This window comes from Podospora pseudopauciseta (genome assembly GCF_035222475.1).
Source record: "Podospora pseudopauciseta strain CBS 411.78 chromosome 2 map unlocalized CBS411.78m_2, whole genome shotgun sequence".
In the NCBI taxonomy this organism is placed as follows: Eukaryota; Fungi; Ascomycota; class Sordariomycetes; order Sordariales; family Podosporaceae; genus Podospora; species Podospora pseudopauciseta.
Window position 1 is genome coordinate 4,363,751 of NW_026946663.1, and position 19,085 is coordinate 4,382,835.

Genomic DNA, 19,085 nt, shown 5'->3' on the forward strand with positions numbered 1-19,085 from the left:
ATCGTGAGTTGTTCGGATTTTCCTATCTCACGCTGGAATGAATCCCTCAAGGAGGCATGATTGGCATCCAGAAATCTAAAAGAACGCTGGATACTGAAGCTTCCGTGAGCACTCCTTCCATCGACGAGGAAGGAGACTGTTGGCAGCGCAAAAATAGGCGCGGACGCGCAGAAAGAGATCTGGTGAAGCAGATTTGCCCAGAAATTTACCCGCGATTTTGGTCGTTAAAGGAGGGGGAAGGTAATCTGGATAGGCGACCTTCCGTATGCAACATTGACGGCGAGGGAAGAAGGCTGTTGGACAGCAGGGTCGACCGAAGAGAGCCAAATCAATGAAAGGGTGCACCGGCGGCTAAAAGTTTGGTGTTAACAGGGGAAGGCACGGAAGATATTTTGGGTAAAAATAGCTGTGCCGGCGGTGTAAGCCAGCCAATGAGGTGAGTAAGAATGAGGGCTAATAAAAGTGATTGGCATGCAATAGCGGGAAAATTTCCCCAATATTGCCTTTTGGGGGGTGGAAGATCATTAGGTGTACGCCTCACGCCCTTCTAGGAATTTCGAGATTTGTCCCAAGGTTTGGGAGATCATCGTTGAAGTTGTTAGAGTTGTCGCTGGTCTTGTGGGTAAAGGGAATTAGTGGATAGTAGATTCCGATGAGCCGGATGATCAACGATGGAATGCCCAAGAAAGGGACTGTCTCCATGTTGTTAAACGGTGGTGGGATGAGGTCTGCCATGGACATCAACTCACACGCTCCACACACCCCCCATTGCCAAGGGTGTTTGAATAAACTCTGGTGGAAGCGCACGGTCCCAGCGCTTGCAAGACGGGCGACCAGGGTCTGACAGACAGGGGTTATCCAACCCCTCCAATGTTGATGTCGATCTCCATCAACCATTCAGAAGACAGCATCCCACCTCTGAGCATGTCTTGTCGTCGTCGTAACTGGGTCTTCGGCGGCTGCTCATCGGGACCAGCGACTACGTGCGTCTTCGGCCACGGCACCGGGGGGCACAGGTCTGTCTCTTCCCGCCTCCCGCCTTGCCAAATGTGGGAAGGACGGGTGCTACCCTCCAGCATATCGAGGCGGTTGGCCGGCCTTGGTGCGCGCCTGTTGTTTCTCGTGGCTTTTGTATATAGCCCATCTTGTTTCCCCAAAGATGGCGTTCGTGATCTGCTCTACACCACATCCCCTTGCATGAAACATCTGGTCTAGTTCAGACCTAGTTTTCCTTTTTCAGTATTCCATATCTTTCTTTGGTCTCTCTGCTTGGGTTTCTCTTTTGGGTTTCCTTTCTTTCTTGTGATACCCATCGACGACCAGACTCTGCTTATTCAATAGTCGATCTACCTTACCATACAACTCTACCAACCGAGCTCACCTTCTACTCCCACCACCAGCACACAAACCACCATGCGCTGCCAACTCCTCCTAGTCCCTGCGCTCAGCGCTTCTACCTGGGCAGCTCCCGCTTTCCCCAAATTCACCGCCGCTCTTGCTCCCAATGTCCAGGCCATCTCAGATTACTTCAACATCCTGGCGACCAAGGTCCAAGAAAACCGAGCAGCAGGGTCGGCACCTATCTGCGACCTTTCAAAGCTTTCTCTTCCAATCGGTAAGAGCATCACGCACTCGGCAGTTCTGTGAGGCATACTAACCCAACAACAGAGGCTGAACCCCTTGGTCAACCAACACCTGGTCTCTACCTCAAGCATGTCGCGATTGGCCGCGGAACACAAAACTACACATGCGATCTCAGCAACTCCACTGCCGTGCCACAAGCATTCGGCGCCCTTGCCACCCTTTACAACGCCTCATGTGTCACATCAGCCTTTCCTGACGTGAGCGCCATGCTTACCCGCGCGTCACTGCACTTTGATGTTGCCGACAATGACGCTCTTCAAAGACTCGCCCCCGCGGATCTCCCCGTAAGCGGCATCCACTACTTTACCGACGGCACCACCCCTTTCTTCGGCCTTGATACCCCCCAATGGCACCTGGGCGAGGGCACCTTCGGCAAGAACGCCAGCACTGCCGCGCCGCTGACTGCCGCCAAGGGCAAGAAGGGAGAGGCTGCTGTTCCATGGCTCAGACTGGCAGCCAAGGGTACCAACACTGGTGGTCTTCAAGAGGTCTATCGTCTTGAGACTGTCGGTGGCAGCGCTCCTGCAACTTGCAAGGGGATGCCAGCGTCGTTTGAGATTCAATATTCCACACAGTGGGTAGCCCTCAAGGTTCTCAAGAAACATTAAATCAGTAAAACTAACTTTGAAATAGATACTGGTTCTACGCCTCTTGATAAACAGAAGCCAACCAGAGGGAATGATATGATGAAGATTGTACTTATACCGGAGGACCTTTTGTTCCATTGCACATACCTTTTCTTTTTGTTTTTTTTCTTCTTCATTTTTGGGCGTTCACGGCGCCCGGTTGGCCAATATTTTTGGGGCCTTTGGGGATCTTCAAGGCATATTATCGCTCGTTCTGGCCTTACATAAAGGGGAAAGGGAAGGGAGTTGCTTGCCAGGAGCAAACTAAATTACAGAAGCTTGGTTGGAGGATATAACAGCTACTTATTTGCTTGACAAGGGCAGTAAGGAGACAGGAATACTAGTAAATAGTTTAATACCCCCACTGGCTGAAAGCCGTTCACATCATCGGCTATGCTTCTTTGTCGCTGACTGTGACATTCATGCTGTGTGGTTCTGAGAATGATAGATGTACTGGTACAAATCATCCTCGAAGAATATTGACAAGCATGGACAATAGCTAACCAGCCGGAGGACTACATTGCCGTGATACCGTGAAACGGCACACTACCTTTCTGCTTTTTGTTGGAGATGTGGTGCCGACATTGTGAATGAAATCGCTTAGTTTGTGATGACTGAAGGAGGTGATATTCGCTAAGGCTAAGGGTTATATCATGACTAAACCTGGTTTAGCTCACGGAAGGCGGACAGACAGACGCGTGCATAATGCACTGTCGATCAGGGAACAAGGTGTTCCTAGTCGGTTGACTGGTGGGGGGTGTATATGAGATGGAGATATGGGTTTCAAGAGGAGCGAATGGATATGGGTTGGGGGTGTGAAGTTGGTGCGAGTGTGAGTGAGAAGAGTCAGGTACGTGATGACTAGGTGTGTATGAGCTGGTGGCGAGTGAGAGGTTGATTCAGACGCTATGAGTGATCAAGTAGGTGATTGATTTACTAGAGACTTTGAACGCCAAACAAGAAAGAGACATATCAAAACGTGCCAACTATTTATCTGATGGAGCCAGCCTAAGAAATATTGACCCTATACAATTTTGAAAGAAATTTGATTGATTACCGGTGGTGTAATGAGGTTGAAAGAAGCACGACCCAAGTCACGTGAGTGTTCCTGTAAGCTGAGCCTGCAAACCCTTTCTGCTCCAGATGCCTGACGCTCATTGGCCAGTCTGGAAAAACTGGGCTTTTGACCCTGAGACCTACAACAGACCAACATGGTGCCTGCCTATTGCTTTGATGAAGGCTACCAAAAAAAAAGGGACGATGGAGGCTTATCGACGATAAGCAGGAAAGATAGCCCCAAGGACTGATCATCTGGTTTGCTATTCAATCAGGTCGCTCCTGCCTATGAACTGTGAATCAGGTTTTTCTTTTCTAGAATGATAAGACGGCAAACAAACCCTCTGCTTGCCAACCTTCTCGACCGAGTATCTCAACCACAGCAACTCTTTTCGCCAATCCGAGTTTTTGATAACAGTAACAGACTGCTATCATTGCATTCTTCTCAAGAACTCCGACTTAACTCAAAGCCATATTTCATTGGCAATTTCCATCAGAGTCGAGGTTTGAGCAAATCGGCTCGAGAAAGGCCCGATCACAAATCGACTTCTCAGAAAGGTTCACTACCTGGCAAAGGGGAATCGCTGTTGTCTTCACCACCCACATCACAACTATTAACAAGACCACTGTCTTTGTTGTCATCACAGAATTGTAAGTCACACCACGCCAGCACTCACTTCATTCATTGCTGACCGGATCAGGGTACACCGAACCACCAGCTCCGGCTACAGAGAGCAATCACCCAACTGTTGACACCTCCAAATCTGGAGCAGCTACTATGGATCAAAATCCAGGCTATCAAGGGTTCAGCGAAGGTTGGTCCAATGGCCTGGACCCATCTGCACCTTCCTTCGACCTCAACTCTGCCGAAGGTCAGGCTTATCAACAGCCACCAGCCCAGTCTGATTCCGTTCCCAGATATCGCCACCCCAACGCTCAGCCCAGTCCTGATTCTAGCCCCATAAATAGCCAGCGCTCTCACAACAAAAAGAAGAACAAGCGTAACCGCAAAGGCCAAAGCGAAGGTGGCGGCACCGGAGGCGAGTACCTCACCCCCCGTCAAAGACGAAAAGCTGCCCGAGAAGCAGACCCAAACCAGCCCCCAGTCGGCGGCGGTGGTGGTCCCAACCAACTCCCAAACAGCAACCTTCCCCCCAAACCCCCTCCCGGCCTCTCCCGAGACATGGACAGAGCTCCCCTACCGGCGCAATCAACCCTTCCCGACCTCCTACCTTTTGCCCCATCCGCAGAGTCAGGCGGTGTTCCCGTTCCTACGGAAGCCTACCTCGCCCGCGCCAACATACCCCCTGCCCCTTCCCCCTCTCCGCACTCATTACTCCTCGTCATCGACCTCAACGGCACCCTCCTTCATCGGCCCCACTCTAGGAGATCAGACCACTACATTCGCCGTCCTCATGCGGAGAAATTCGTGACGTACTGTATCGACACATTTTCCGTCGTCATCTGGTCTTCTGCCCGACCAGAAAACGTGGAAAAGATGTGCAGGGATTTACTGACGGACGACCAAAAGCAGAGGGTTCTGGCCATGTGGGGAAGGGATAAATTCGGGTTGACGGCTAAGGACTATAACAGAAAGGTACAGGTGTATAAGCGGCTGGAGACGGTGTGGGGGGATCAGCATATCAACCCCTCTGGAATGTGGCACCAGGGGAACACGGTGCTGATTGATGATTCGAAGGAAAAGGCGAGGAGCGAGCCGCACAATGCGGTGACGTTGCCGGAGTTTACGGGGAATAAGGAGGAGAGATGGGAGGGGCAGGTGTTGCCGGCTGTGCATAATTACTTGAACGAGCTGGCCAAGACGGAGGATGTGAGCAGGCTTATGAGGGTTCATCCGTTTAGGATGTCTATGAATAGGGAGGAGAAGCCTATGAATGGGGAGGACGAATTTTAGGAGATGGGGGCTTGGGTGGATGTGGGGGAAGGGGTTTGGAGGGGGGTGTATAGGTGGAACGGGAGACCTGGGAAGAGGACCACGGGGCAGAAAGAGCAGAGCTACATGAAGGTGGTGAAGTGGAGCAAGAGGCTGGACAAGGCCACGCCGTAGGGGAGGTACGTGACGGTCTGCATACCGGAGGTGAGGAACCATCATCAACTGCCTTGCAAGGTCCTCAATGGGGATGGTACATCTCGGAAGGTTGAGGAGGGGAAAGTTGGCGAGTTGGATGAGCTTGTGCCGAGCCTGTTCCTCATCTTGCCGCGGCGGAGAAGACAAAAGCCGTTTAATCACTGTATGAATAACGAGAACGTGACGGTGCTGTAGACAGCGGGTAGGGGAAGAGAGGGGAATAGAGATAAAAATAGCGGTTGTAGTGTAAATCAACAAGCGTATATTCATACGGCATGCCCTGGAGAAAGATAACTTGTGCTGCGAGTCTGTAAAACTTGTAGTTGTGGTTAACTTGCAGAAGAACGTAGTCCTCGAAAAATAGTTGATAGGCCTCAAAGATAGCCGGGATGCATGACTTGCTTTTGCAGTGCCAGTTATGTTATCTGCAGCGTGATATAGGTAGAGGAATAGAGAAAGATCATGATAAAAGCGGTAGTGTGATAAGCAAGTGTTTAAAAGGAGAGGGGGAATGGTTGGAGGGAGTGTATTACCTAAATTGTATATTCATTACAACCATACCAAGAATGCTTCCAACATCTCTATCAAATCCCTGTCATGCTAAAAAGCATCGCAGGCACTGCCGAGTCACCACGGTATCTCAATATTTCTGAATGTTTTTGTTTTTGTTTTTCTTGACTAATTTTGCTACTTTACACGACAAAACAAACTGGAATCAAAGAACTTTATTCTGGACGGAGTAGCAAGTGTCTAGCTTAGTCGACGCTCATCAGCGACCTGACTATTGGCGATATCAAATCACACATGAACCAAATGGGCTCAGAACCCGTCCCGTAATTCCCCGTCCAACCCATTCATCAGTCATGTCCCATAGTCTAGCACACCACCTCTGCCGGCCCGAAATGCGCTTGAAATTTTTGGTTGTTTATTTGAAGACCTTGCCAGAGGCGTGGGGGTACTCCTTGCCGTTCTCGACAATGGGCTTCTCCCAGGTCCACTGAGCATCCACGTACTCGCGGTCCTCGGGCTTGGAGGGGTCGAGCTTGGTGAACTCGTAGCTCTCATAATCGGGAGCGACGTCAAAGACGGGGACGTAGTCGTCACCACGGATGACGAAAGCACCCTCGATGATGGAGTCGTTGTTGGTGCCGTAGACGGAGGCGCAGCCGAAGAGGTACTTGCGGGAAGCCTCGAGGCGGGTATTAAGGCCACCGATGAGGTTGTTGGACATGAAAGTCAGGGTAAGCTCATCGTTGTACTTGTAACGGCACTTCCAGATGGAGTACTCATTGAAGGGAACGTTCTCCCAGAACCACTTGAGGGCCTCGGGGGTGTCAACGTTGGAGTACTGACGCTTCCACTCATCAAGAGGGAAGGTGGCCTTGGGAAGGGCCTCAAGGGGGTGCTTGGGCTTGGGGGCCTCAGCGGGCTCCTCGGCAGCAGGAGCAGCGGGCTTGGGGGCAGCCTTGGGGGCAGCGGGCTTGGGAGCCTCGGCCTTCTTGGGAGCGACGTTGGTCAACTTGGGGGCATCAAGAAGAGCGAACTCGGGGGCAACAGCCGAGTAGATGGGCTGGTTGTAGACAGTAGAGTACCAACGGGTGACGTTGGGGTACTTTTGCTGGAACTCCTTGCCGAAGAAGTACTCGAAGCCGCGGGCGATCAAGCCAGTGGCGAAGAGATCGGCGAGGGTGATGCGCTCACCGACAAGGTAAGTGTTGTTGGCGAGGTGAGCATCGACAACGGCGATGACGGCGAGAGTCTCCTTCTCAGCCTCGTCAACAGCCTTCTTGTTGTAGATGGTCTTGCCGAGGAGAGGGCGGAACCAGTTGCCGAGCTTGGGGAGGACCTCGCTGTTGAAGAAGGACATCCACTTGAGGATGGAAGCATAGCTGCAAACATGACATGTTAGCAATCTGGTTTGCGGTGTATTCCGAGTCTGGGTTTTGACTTACTCCTGCTTGGTCTTGCCGAGGAGAGTGGTCTTCTCGTTCTGGGAGGCGACTGTATCATCTGTTAGCTACAGGTATCCAGACCCATATTGCGAAAACAGACAAAGAAGTGAAAAAAGAAAGCAATCAGAAGTTAGAAACCAGTTCAACACGGTTATTCAGATAGGGATAACTGTTAAAGAATGTCTAGGTCATCAGGTTGTAGAGGGTAGGGGAGGCTACACCGGACAGGATGTCGCCAAAGGGAGCTGGGAATAGAAAGCGGGGCAATATCGCCATCGAAGCCTGAATAACACGTACCATAGATGGCGATGGCAATGCACTCGGTGAGAGTGAAGCCGTCAGCGCCAACGAAGGCGGGGACCTTCTTGAGGGGGTTGGCCTTGGTGAACTCCTCGGTAGGCTGGGCGAGGTCAGTCTCAACCTCCTGGAGGTCGAGGCCGTTGGCCTTCGCGACGGCGCGGATGGCCGTGGAGCGGGGGTTGCCCTGAGTCACCCCATCATGTTAGTTATTGAGCAGCCTTCACAGAAAAGGACATCTCTAGCGGGAGATGGGCTCACCGGGTATGTGAAGAGCTTTCCGAATGCCATCTTTGCTGCGGTGCTAGCTGTCTGGCTGGATGTGAAGGTTCGGAGAGGGGAATTGGGTTGGAGGGGAGTCAAGGCGACAATGTGCGAAGGGTAATAAAATTTATCTGGCGGGGTAGATTGTTCTGGTGGGGTGTGTCCCTGCTGCTTTGCTAAGCCATTTCTGGCAGGCAGTGAATACATGCGGGCGTGTGTGCGGGACACTGCGTGCTCAGGCCACGCTGCCCAACCCGCGAGGCTGAGAGGTCGATGCCCGCCGCTTTGTGACGGGCATGTAAAGAGGTGGCCCGAGCTCCCGGCTCAATCACCAACGACTGGAAAAATTCCTGCGGTTGTTCCGTGGCGAGCTCCCGGCAGGCCGACACCCTCCGATGGGAGATAGCACCACGCGATAATGGCCTCAATACCAACAACAAGACGAGGGCTCGCCGCCGCCATGCGGGGAGCCGTGAGACCTCGGTCTCTCGAGCAACAATTTCAAGCACTGCGACTAAATACCAAGGGTTCTAGGTGCCTGTCCACCCAGTCCTTCCAGGCCGCTCCCGAGATCGATTCCGTGAAGCTCGAGGGCACGATTCGAGCCAGACACGCCCGCGCGGTACCAGTATCGCCATCCTACTTCTCGCGCACATCGCGGTTCAACGACAGCTATCTCGCCCTCGACAAGCTGCTCAGGGTCTACGGAAATCTCCCCACCATTCCCGCCAACGCCGTCGAGCGCGTGTCTTGGAAGACCCTGGACGATTTCAGACATGCCGTCGGTGAACAGGTCAAGGCAACCGACTATGTAAAGTGCCTCGCCATCGTGAAGCGGTTACATCAGATTCACCCGAAAATCAAGCCTGCCCCGGTTATTCAGGCGTTGAACGACTTCAAGCGGAGTGTCCAGGCCTTCAGCAACGAAACTGTCAAGAAAACGCTTGATAAGTACGGGCGGTCTTTGGGCAGCGGCAGGAGGAAATCGTCTTCGGCACGGGCTTGGCTTGTGGAGGGCAATGGGGAGGTTCTAGTCAATGGCAAGACCCTCGCGGATTATTTCGGACGGGTTCATGATCGCGAGAGTGCCGTTTGGGCGCTCCATGCCACTGGTCGCATGGACAAATACAATGTTTGGGCACGCGTGGAAGGAGGCGGTACCACAGGGCAGGCGGAGGCCCTTACGTTGGCCATTTCAAGAGCTCTCATGGTTCATGAGCCTGCTCTGAAACCTGCATTGAGAAGAGGCAAGTGCTGGCATGGGTGGCTTCACACTGGTTCCGGTTCTATGGGATATATGCTGACTGGTGTTTACTGTAGCTGGTTGTGTCACACGCGATCCAAGAAGGGTGGAGAGAAAGAAGCATGGCCGCGTGAAGGCGAGAAAGAGACCTGCGTGGGTCAAGAGATAGAGCGGTTTAGTGGAAGCATTGAGCTGTCTTGGGTTTCGCATAACGGATCGAGCCTGGGCAGGGTGCTGCCCCAGTTTTTCTCTATATGTAAGCCTGACTTCTGTAACAACCAAACTACCAACCATAGATGCGACTCAAGGGCTTGTTCGCACGGGCACTCCCATAACTGTACAATACAAAGCCATCGGGGCCCTCCGGTTTATAGAACACAACGTGCCCAGTCAGTCAAGGAGGGAAGGAGAAGGCATCTATAACGAGCCATACTATGCCTGAGAGGTCTCGACAGGTCAGCCAACACGGCACGCCGCCGAACATGAGGCGACGAGGAGAGCCAGTGAGAACTCGGTTTGCCAACCGGAGGTGCTGCTCGGGCGGAAGGAAATGGGACAGAAACGTGGCAAGTCCTCGGTCCGCATGGCTTCTGCCCCTGCTCATAACCCAGTCTCCGGCTTGACGATTGGCTCTCGGTCAAACCATGTCGGCGACTTGTTGATTTTGGAAGACGGGATATATGAGCCGCACGAACGTGTTTCCAATTGTCCACGGCCTTGGCTAGGTATAGGACCACGATCCCCCTGACTGTCAAAACTAGACCATGCAGCGACCCACCAAAGTGCGACGATGCGAACGGCCAGCCCGCGGGTAGAGAGAAAACAACATATGAGCGGCTTGGTGTTGATGTGTTCCATATTACGTTGCTCGGCGGTCACCAGAGTTGGTGACTGTTTGCCCTCCGGCAACGGCTTGCTTTCCACTGATCCGCCGTTTCATTCCGCCGTTGAGGAAGAACAGGTGGGTTGCCGCCTCGCACAGACATTGTGGCTTGACTAGTTGTCACACAAGGCTTCGAGAAGGGGGTTCCCGAGGTGTATATGGGATGTTCGTAGTGTTGGGATGTTCCATGTGAGCTGATGCAAATCACATGGCTTACGACTCACCTCAGATTCCAACCTCGATATTCTGTTGTCATCTTTAAAACACACTCAAACACCAAAGCCTAATGAGGAAGTCGCATGCTCAACAAGGTAAACCGTTACACCATGTCGAGGGTCCGGAGTTAGTCCAGTGCGATGACAGCTGAAAGGACAGAATTGCCTAGTTGATCCAGAGCTAGGTAGAGGCTAGCGTAGATGACGCCGAGTGCCGGATATGTTTAGAACGGATCATCTACAGGATCTAGTGCCAGTACGACGTTTGTGATTCAGACTCACCAACAGCATCAATTTTAGGTGATCTACAAAAACATTCAGCTTCCTAGTGTTGGAGATCGGCGACCACTTGAATCCAAACCTGGTGATGTCGCAGTCCCGCAATGTTTCCAAAGTCGTGAAGCATCATGAGCTGAATCGAAGACGCCCCCATCGCATGTCAACTCCGAAATCCGCCTGCCTTCAAACCGAGTCAACAACGGACGAGTGGATGCCCCTCGTCGGCTCACGCTCTCAAAGCGGATGATGGAAGTGAGGCATATCCGCGCCAGAAAAAAAACAAAGGCTCGCGGCTGGTTCATCATGCAATGCATCTCTGTCGAACGTCGTTAAGTACCAGCGGCCGTGTTGTCATGCGCATCAGGTAGTGGAAGTACATCGCGGCCTCGGCAAAGGGGGTTCCAGAAGCTGCCGCAATACAGCCTCTGATTGGGCGGCAACGGCTTCTTGGCTGGCTTTGGGCCAACCCCCCGGTCAGATACGACGCGGTGCATGCGAGCACTGACAGGGATCTACCTCGCATCTCTGGACTCTGTTTGACGACATTCCACCCCTTCCCCTGGCATCTTTAAGTCAACGACATGGATCCGGGATCCATGAGCCCTCCTTCATTATAACAGATATACTAACCTAATGCACGACAGCACCGCTGTACTAGTACCTGTGGCCCAACCAACCAAGTGCCGACCTCTATCTCCGCCCAAGGGAAGAAAAAAAAGTCAGTTCTGCTCTGTCGGAGGTGGTTGCACCTATGGCACCCATGCCCTGCACGAGGCGTGGGAGACATGGAAGCAGCAGTAGGGCAATAATGGGAAGGATCTCTTCTCTTGCTATTTAGCTATCTAGGATCCAACGCTCAGACAGTGGATTCCAACAGCCTTTTTTATTCCTTCAAACAAATGGATATCGGGCCGGCCCAATGCGTTCTGGCGGGAGTTTCGAGATGGGAAGGGTTGAGACCGAAAAAACACTCATCTTCTTCCATCCTGTTCTGCGCTGCTGAGGTAGCCCAGGTGCTGCAGCCGCTACACGCGATAGTGGAGAGAACATCCTGCGGGCACTCCGGCTCCTTTCACCACCACCGCGAGGTGTAAATATTCTCTCAGCCAAGAACTTGGACACTGACTGATTCATTCAGTGATTCGTGGGGCCCCTTTTTTTACGCCGGCAGTTGCTTTTTTCCTCCCACAAGAGTAACTACCGCAAGTCCGCAGCAGCCCGACAGCTTAGCGGCTGGCACTTGTGAGACATTTGAAGCATCTGCCCTTTCCCTTGGGACCAGGGAGGGAAGTACTTGCCAAACCGGGCGACGTGACGGTCTCAAACAGAGCGATGATTTGACGCACCCTCAGTGAGTTCCAGGGCCAGAGCCCTGGTTCCATCCGGTCGTTGACCCAGGCATGACGAATGTAGAGGGAAGGTGTGGTCCACTTTAAAAACCTGCCATTTTGGGACGGCACGTTTTTCACGTCCAGCGAGAGAGGGTCTTGCTGTGAGGCCGGGAGGGCAGTGCAGGGCAGCCAGTGGAATTGTTTTCTCTGGAGATCATCACGCTGGACACACCAACCTTTTTCCCGTCCATCGCCTCGTACCGGACAACTGACCAAGGATGCCATAATACGGAGTCAACGAACAGGCAGAGGTTTCCGCGCCAAGCATTCAGAGGTCGGCGCTCTTGTCGCTCGTTGTTTGATGTTGGCTCCAACGCTATCCAGGGTTCTCGGCATCTTGTTCGTGCTGTCCAGGTCCCCATGCGAGCCAAGCTGTTTAGTACCATCGCCCCATTAGGCCCTCTTACCTGTCATCATCAAGATCGGAGCCCCATCCGTTTTATTTCTCAGATTTCTCTTTCCATTACCTCAGAAGACCGGGTCTGCCAAAACCAAAACGCCATGCCGAGGCACGGGCCGACCATGCGGACCTGCAAGCTACCGAGTAACCAGGCAGAAGAGACAGATGGTTGAATCACCAATGAAAAGGAAAAAAACAAGAGGATGTTGCTGCACAGGAGAAACAAAAACGCAGACCGGTTTCGTTGCCAGACAAACGGTTCTTGGGGCATCGCTCAAGGGGTCTGGTCTACGGCCAATGTTTCGAACATTGAGACCGTTAGCCCGACATCTCGCCAGTCCCGGCCTCACCTTAGCTTCCGAGGCTATGATTGATCGGTTGACAATGACCTCGACATTAGCACGGCCATTGCCCAGGTCTGTGACCGAGGGCAGGGGATTCTGTGACTTCTTTCTTTTCTCCCTACCGGTTTGTCTGACAATGGGTTATGGAATGAGCTTGTGTCCGGAGAGAACTGCTCGAGGACTCAGCATCAACTCTTTATTCGTCGATGCTACGGAGGGGGCATATCCCACACGCTCCGCCTGGTCAACACCACCGCAAAAGAAGTAAGCCATCGCCAATTCAGACGTCACACATCATCATCAGCGCGGCTCGGGTTCTACGTACGCCACAGATTCACATTCAGCCCGGCAAGCCTTCCGGATCCCAAGATCCACCGAGCCCCCTGTCTGCCCGCGATCCGATCCTGGCGCTGGAAAGGCGTCTCGCTTCGTGGGGGGGGTCGCCGTAGATCTCTCGGCCCTGCTTAAACCCCCAGTCCATCTGAACATTGTTTCTCGATACACACCTCACATAGCACCCCATGTGTGTCTTAAGCCAAGAGGTCCATTCTGTCTAGGTACGTCGCCCGTGGATCTAAAATGGCTGTAGGTGGGTGTGGAGAAGCGTCAAAGTCCTCCAGATCGACGAGGGACTAAAGAGGTACCTTGCCTCGCTAGTACCTCTATGTATACTCCATTGCCCAGCACCAAGCCGCACTTTTCTACCTTTGCCCTGTTGTTGAACTTTCTTTTTGTTCTCTTGCGGCAACCTAGCTCGGCATTCACACTTCATCTCCCTGCGCCTCCAACGGCCAGTCTTGGGAAGTATACACGCTAGTCTCTCCAAACAACCGACGATATCGCCAACACTGCTGTGCAGTTTGGAGTAGTCGCCGTTGTGGTTGTCTGCGCAGCCGCGCTTCTGCTGACCGTGCAGCCCGGTCTGAGTCCTGATACCCAAATCCACCTGCGAGCGAGCAAGCAAATTCTCGGGAGTCGTCTATATAAGACCCGAGCCGATTCGTCTCTAGTCCCGCAGTCTCCACGCACAACCAAACTCGGCGGTCCCTTGCCTTTGTTCTCTCTTCTTCCCGACTACCTGCTGCGACGACATCATCCAGCCATACAAGTTCTGGACCCCCTCCGCTGATTCAGCAAGACTCGACCTCCTACACTGCGTTTCTGAGCTGTAGGTGAACGCGAGTCAGGCTTTCGGCAACATTCTCGAAGCCCTTCAACAAGGCCAAAGCCTGGAGAGACTTGAACCTCGAAAGCCTTCGGCTTTGCAACTTTTGAAGCCTGTCAGTCTTTGACCCGGGATCTTCCCAGCTGGTTCCCCTCCACCGTTGATCTATCGCCGTCTCTCTCTCCGCTCGGAGCCAAGTTTCTCTTCCACACCGAACACCAGGTCCCTCCTTGCCCCTTCTGATACCGCAATCGGCGACTATCCAAGGCAAGATCCGTCCTGCCTTCGACTGGTCAAGTCCGTTCCATCTCCACTCTCGCGCGCAGAGCCCTCCTTAGCTCTTGCGGGACTTGTGGCCTCACCTCACCCGCTGTGGCAGAAAGAAAATCTATCCGCGGGCTCTTAGCCTATCGTCGTCATCGAGAAAACACATCACGGCTGCGCCAGATATCACCCGGCGACCTACGGCTTCCCGCTTCACGGCTCTCGGCTGGATACTTCGAATTCACACGTCGGTAACACCACGGGTTCCAAGGGTCTGGAAACGCGACGTCTTCTAATCGTTTTCCCTGACGGCGTTGACACGTCCGTTTCCCCCTAGCGGTTGTTAGTTGATTTCCGTTGCGTTAGTGTTGCTTGCGCGCGCGTGCGGTCATCCCTCCCTAACGCACCACCAAAGTTTTTTTCTCATTTTTCGACATCGAGATCTACCAGAGACACCTGTGGTCCGTGGCCGATCGACTCGCCAACGAAGCCGGGTCTTTTTTACCTCGCGCGTCTACTCCACTCTCTAGCGGGACACGGAGTGGACTCGGCAACACTTGGACTTCGCAGGCAGTTATTTCGACGTCAAGGGCATGGACGACTCTCGAGGCCAGAGGAGGCAGAATGATCCGCCCACCTACAGCCGGCAACATCACCCCGCGCTGCAGGCGCAGGCAGGACAGGATCGGAGGTCATTTACGGGTACACAGAGGGATAGCAGGTTCCAGACGACATCACTGAGTTCTTCGCCCGCCGGATCTTCCCGCGGAATGGGTGGTTCAGCCGGATACGGCGCTTACTACCAGGACTCAACAACGACCTCGTTCCCCGCGACGGCCATGACACAGGGCGCGCTGGGCTATCATCACTCTGCCGCTGACTACGGACAGCCAGACTCACGGCAAACACAGAGCTTTGCCGGCACGTACAATCCATCCATGATGTACAACGTCCAGCAGGCAACAGGGGGGCAGAGTGCCGGCGTGTACGATGCGAGTCAACAGTTTTCCTCGCGGCAAGCCGCAGGTCTTCCAATGATGACGGATGTCACGGCCCCCTACTTCTCAAGCGAGCCAACCAATACCACATCCGCCCTCCAAGCCCAGGCGCAGACGTCAAGCACGCCACAGGTATATCAGCAGCCGGGCTTGCATGGCTATTCTACCAGCAGCATGGCAGCCATTGGAGGAATCACTACGCAGACCACTCCTGCTGCGGAAGTCAGGATGGAGGAAGAATATCCCGCCACAGGAGGGCTGGACGATGCATATGCGCAATACCAATCAGCGCTCAAGGGAATCTTCAAGGACATCCGAAATGGTGCTCTAGCCACTGCCGGAGAATCCCTTCTTCAGGTCTCGACTTGGCTTTTGGGACACGTTGTTGAACTAGGTAAGTCGGGTGAAACTTTTTCCACCCTGGGTCTCTCGAAACCTGCTTCTGACAGTGATCCCTTGCTCCAGGCCTCACGTCTGACGATCAGAATCTCCATGGCGAACGTATCAAGCTGTGGAACGACTTCAACTATGCCTGGCTCGGCATGTTCCAGCGCCAGAAAGAAATGATGGAATCCGGACAGCAATTACAGCGCTCCCAAAGCCTAGTGCCGCAAGAAGAGCTGGAAAAGATGGCCAAGGAGCTGATCAAGTATTGCGACAACATCGAGCGACATGGTTTGGTAGACTATCAGTATGGAGTATGGGAAGAGCAAATTATCGAAAGTACGTATCACAACGGCCCCTTTTTGATCTAGCTACTTGATCACTAACCACCGCACCAGTCCTTGGAGAGTGCGTCGATCTTTACGAGTCGGCCAACGCCTCTGGCAGCAGCGGAGGCGAGGGATCCTCCAGCTCACGTCGGCGATGAAGAGGCTGAAGAACGAGGACGCAGTCAATTGATGTCTGGCTTTTCCCAATCCGGAGATTAGTTTTGCCCTTTTGGAGTCTTTCGATGTCAGGACCCAGACATTCATGTACCACCACATTGCCTTGCGCTCCACATGCATCATTTGTGTGTCTTTCTTTTCCTTGGCTGTTTGCCCTGTTTATCGGTTGTCATGTGCTCCAGCAAGGAGTTGGACGGGTCACCTTAATACCTCTTATGTTTTGTGGGGATGTACTGGGACTGGGAGGACAGAGAGCTGGACGATGTGGGATGTGATGAAGGCATCTCATCTCTAGCTCTCGCTCGGCACTCCTGGGAATGGAGCGTTTTCCTAATCTGGGATTGGATCTTACGGCAAAGGGGGAGAACACATGCAAGGGCCCGCAACGTCCGTGACGACGTGCGGAATAGGAAAGGCTTCTTCTAGCGGAGGTTGCCGCCTCGGATCTCTTCGATGGAAAGGCGGTTGGTGATTCTGGCCAATTGGGCTATGGAGCTTTTCAGAGCATTGCTTGCTTGTGTATCTTCTGTTAGGAATGGGTTCGTCAGGAATCCGACAGGGCAAGGATGTTGTGAAGCTCTCTGCCATGGCAGAACCTCCCACAAGGAGGAGATGGAAACCGGCTTGTACCGCTTTGATCAATTGAGGAAAAGTTATCAAGATGTTTGTGATGATGACCGTATATGCCTCTTGGCCAGAGCTGCGCAGAGATACGAGTATAACTGGCCGGGGGCAACGCCGTGAGTGACGAACATGGGCAATGATGGATTACAGGTCTGGATCAGGTGAATAAAACAGAAAACAATAGAGTAATTAAAAAAGTTGGCCAGTGATATGTTGTTCGTACCTGTCACCAGTGTACATGAATACCATCCACCTCGAAGCACCCCTATCTATCTCATCATGCTCTTGCAGGTCACCAAATGAAGCTGATGAAGGCTGATTACTGATAAACAAGGCTTGAGAAGCAAAATCAGAACAGGGCTGAGGGTTATATCGCCCTCAACAACGGGGGCCAACGCCTCAATGGGTCACCTCAGCTGATGTATCACGGCGTTGAGTGATCAGTCCATCTGTCAGGAAAGCCCAGGGGGGGGGAGGGGGGGAAGAGTTGAAATTGGGATGGGGGCTCCAGTGGTTAGACTGCTACACAAGGCAAGAAAGACCGAGTTACATGCGATGTCTCCGAGCAGCGCTGAAAGCAGAAACTAGCGGCGCTGCAATTGAAAGCGCCAAGGCCCCGTGAGACAGAGAAACTGGCCCAATCAGTTTGCAACGTTTGCCAGACGGGGCTAACCAAACTGCTGGGTCAGGGCCGGCTAGCTCTTTTGGGCCAATAGCACTTTCTCACTTTATTATCCCGAATCCCTTATTTCTACCTGGCTTTCTTTTCCCAGATCATCACACCCACATCCTCACGAGACCGCGGTCGGTCGGCACTACCAGCAGCAGAATGATTGATTGTCTTTTCAACTCATCGCCCCATCTTGTCTGCGGTTCTCCTCCACGTCGGCCCCTACCCGTTGACACCCCCTGGTCGTGCTGTCGGCACACACACATTATCTCTCCACCATGAGAGGCAGGTGAAGTTACAACGCCAAGAAGCCTTGTTGTGCAGAGACAAAGTTACACCAGATTGACCAGTGTGTCTCGCAACACCAAAGTACCCGTCAGGTACCCAGTTGCGCTGCAGAATCGAGTGGGCCTCACGCTACTGCAAGTCACCCGCCAATTGTCACTCACATTTCACCTGCACACATCTCCAGCCGATCGCCTTTCCCAGGGAGCCATCTCCCGTCCGTCCCCTGATATTATATCGAGTGCCACAGCAGCAGAAACCGTGCAGCTCACTGGTTTCCCTGCAGGAACACTTGTCAGCGTTAGACTCACCTTTGATCCTCATCTTCAACATCCCCTCTCTGATTGGGCACAGCACACGGCCGACCTCGCCGACCGAGATAACAAGCACAGAGACGCCAAGACACAGGCGATGGCGCTCATCAACTTTTGCGGGTGATTGCAGCGAGATGTCTCTGACCCGTGGTAGAGACGGCGACTTATACATCAGCTCCGAAATGGCCTGTACTCTCCGACCTACCTATCTACGATCAAACTACACACCACCACTACCTTACTTGCTAGACATACGAAGGGCGTCTGTGCTTGCCCAACAGCGGAAAGATTACAAAGTTCGTCTTACATACAGTCTCCGCCTACCCCGTGGCTTTTTGTTGTCCATGGTGGACCACTAGGAGGCACATCATTAGGGTATCAACAAGCATTCGATGCTTAGGATCACCCCCTCCATGATCTCCAGATCTCTGCAGCCGAGTCCCAGAACCATGGATCGAGATTCGGACGGCGCACATCAACCAACACCCCCACAGGACAGGGGTCTGGGTAGCTGTCAAGCATTTCTGGGGTCCAGTGAGCTGAGGAACTAGGTACCCTGTCACATTTTCATCAGCTTGCCTCAGCTGTATCACATTTTCACATCCCGCATTTCAAAACCTCAAAAGCAACAAAACAGAAGAGCCAAGCCGACGCGATGGTGACCGAGCCGCTTTTCCGCAGGGCATGAAGCTCACCTTACTTAACTGGGTGAAAGCTAACCCACTTCGATCTAACTTGTAGTGTTTTATGTGAGGCTTACCGGAGTGTTTACTCCTTGCTGAAGATGATGAGGATTGGCATAGACATTGCCGTAACGAGGGATGAACAGAAAACGATGATACCGCGACACACAGCCGAGCTGGCTTGGAATATGTCTGTGGACACCCGAGACAAGATACCAAAAGATTGAGGGTTGGAACTCAGATACACGGGGAACTGACAACCGCCATCCAGCCTCGTTTGTGACAGATCACCGCCCTTTATCCCTCCCCACGGCAACGCTTCCTGTGTTTCTCGGGTCTTGATCGCCAGTCTCAGGCCGCCCAGCCCAGCCCTTAACTTTGACAGACGCCTGCCAAACAGGGACAGGACAAGTAACGTCCACCATTAGGGAGCTAGTCGTCGGTCCGCCGCCGGGCGCCCCAGATTTAGGGTCATCACCATGATTAGCCTGTAGGATGCCGCTGTGGCT

General features: G+C 53.1%; 5 protein-coding genes across 5 annotated transcripts; 4 read left to right on the forward strand and 1 right to left on the reverse strand.

Annotated features, from left to right (window-relative positions):
- The first annotated feature begins 896 nt into the window (after positions 1–896).
- Positions 897–2,715, forward strand: QC763_212180 (uncharacterized protein). The gene is made up of 3 exons (XM_062910261.1): positions 897–1,615; positions 1,669–2,218; positions 2,278–2,715. Exons 1-3 carry the CDS (start codon positions 1,414–1,416, stop codon positions 2,297–2,299), a joined length of 774 nt encoding a protein of 257 aa, XP_062769159.1. The 5' UTR covers positions 897–1,413; the 3' UTR covers positions 2,300–2,715.
- A 611-nt stretch (positions 2,716–3,326) lies between these two features.
- QC763_212190 (uncharacterized protein) lies at positions 3,327–5,691 on the forward strand. The gene is made up of 3 exons (XM_062910262.1): positions 3,327–3,380; positions 3,436–3,977; positions 4,028–5,691. Exons 2-3 carry the CDS (start codon positions 3,647–3,649, stop codon positions 5,239–5,241), a joined length of 1,545 nt encoding a protein of 514 aa, XP_062769160.1. The 5' UTR covers positions 3,327–3,380; positions 3,436–3,646; the 3' UTR covers positions 5,242–5,691.
- Positions 5,692–6,043: 352 nt separating this feature from the next.
- Positions 6,044–9,571, reverse strand: TEF4_2 (elongation factor EF-1 gamma subunit). Its single transcript, XM_062910263.1, has 4 exons — positions 7,926–9,571; positions 7,665–7,851; positions 7,368–7,416; positions 6,044–7,304 (listed from the first exon to the last, which is right to left on the reverse strand). Exons 1-4 carry the CDS (start codon positions 8,133–8,135, stop codon positions 6,341–6,343), a joined length of 1,410 nt encoding a protein of 469 aa, XP_062769161.1. The 5' UTR covers positions 8,136–9,571; the 3' UTR covers positions 6,044–6,340.
- On the forward strand, positions 8,347–9,594 carry MRPS9 (37S ribosomal protein S9, mitochondrial; the record flags this gene model as incomplete). The annotated part of the gene is made up of 2 exons (XM_062910264.1): positions 8,347–9,179; positions 9,249–9,594. 2 exons carry the CDS (start codon positions 8,347–8,349, stop codon positions 9,592–9,594), a joined length of 1,179 nt encoding a protein of 392 aa, XP_062769162.1.
- Positions 9,595–11,794: 2,200 nt separating this feature from the next.
- On the forward strand, positions 11,795–16,827 carry QC763_212220 (uncharacterized protein). Its single transcript, XM_062910265.1, has 3 exons — positions 11,795–15,504; positions 15,576–15,833; positions 15,893–16,827. Exons 1-3 carry the CDS (start codon positions 14,706–14,708, stop codon positions 15,979–15,981), a joined length of 1,146 nt encoding a protein of 381 aa, XP_062769163.1. The 5' UTR covers positions 11,795–14,705; the 3' UTR covers positions 15,982–16,827.
- The last annotated feature ends 2,258 nt before the right edge of the window (positions 16,828–19,085 follow it).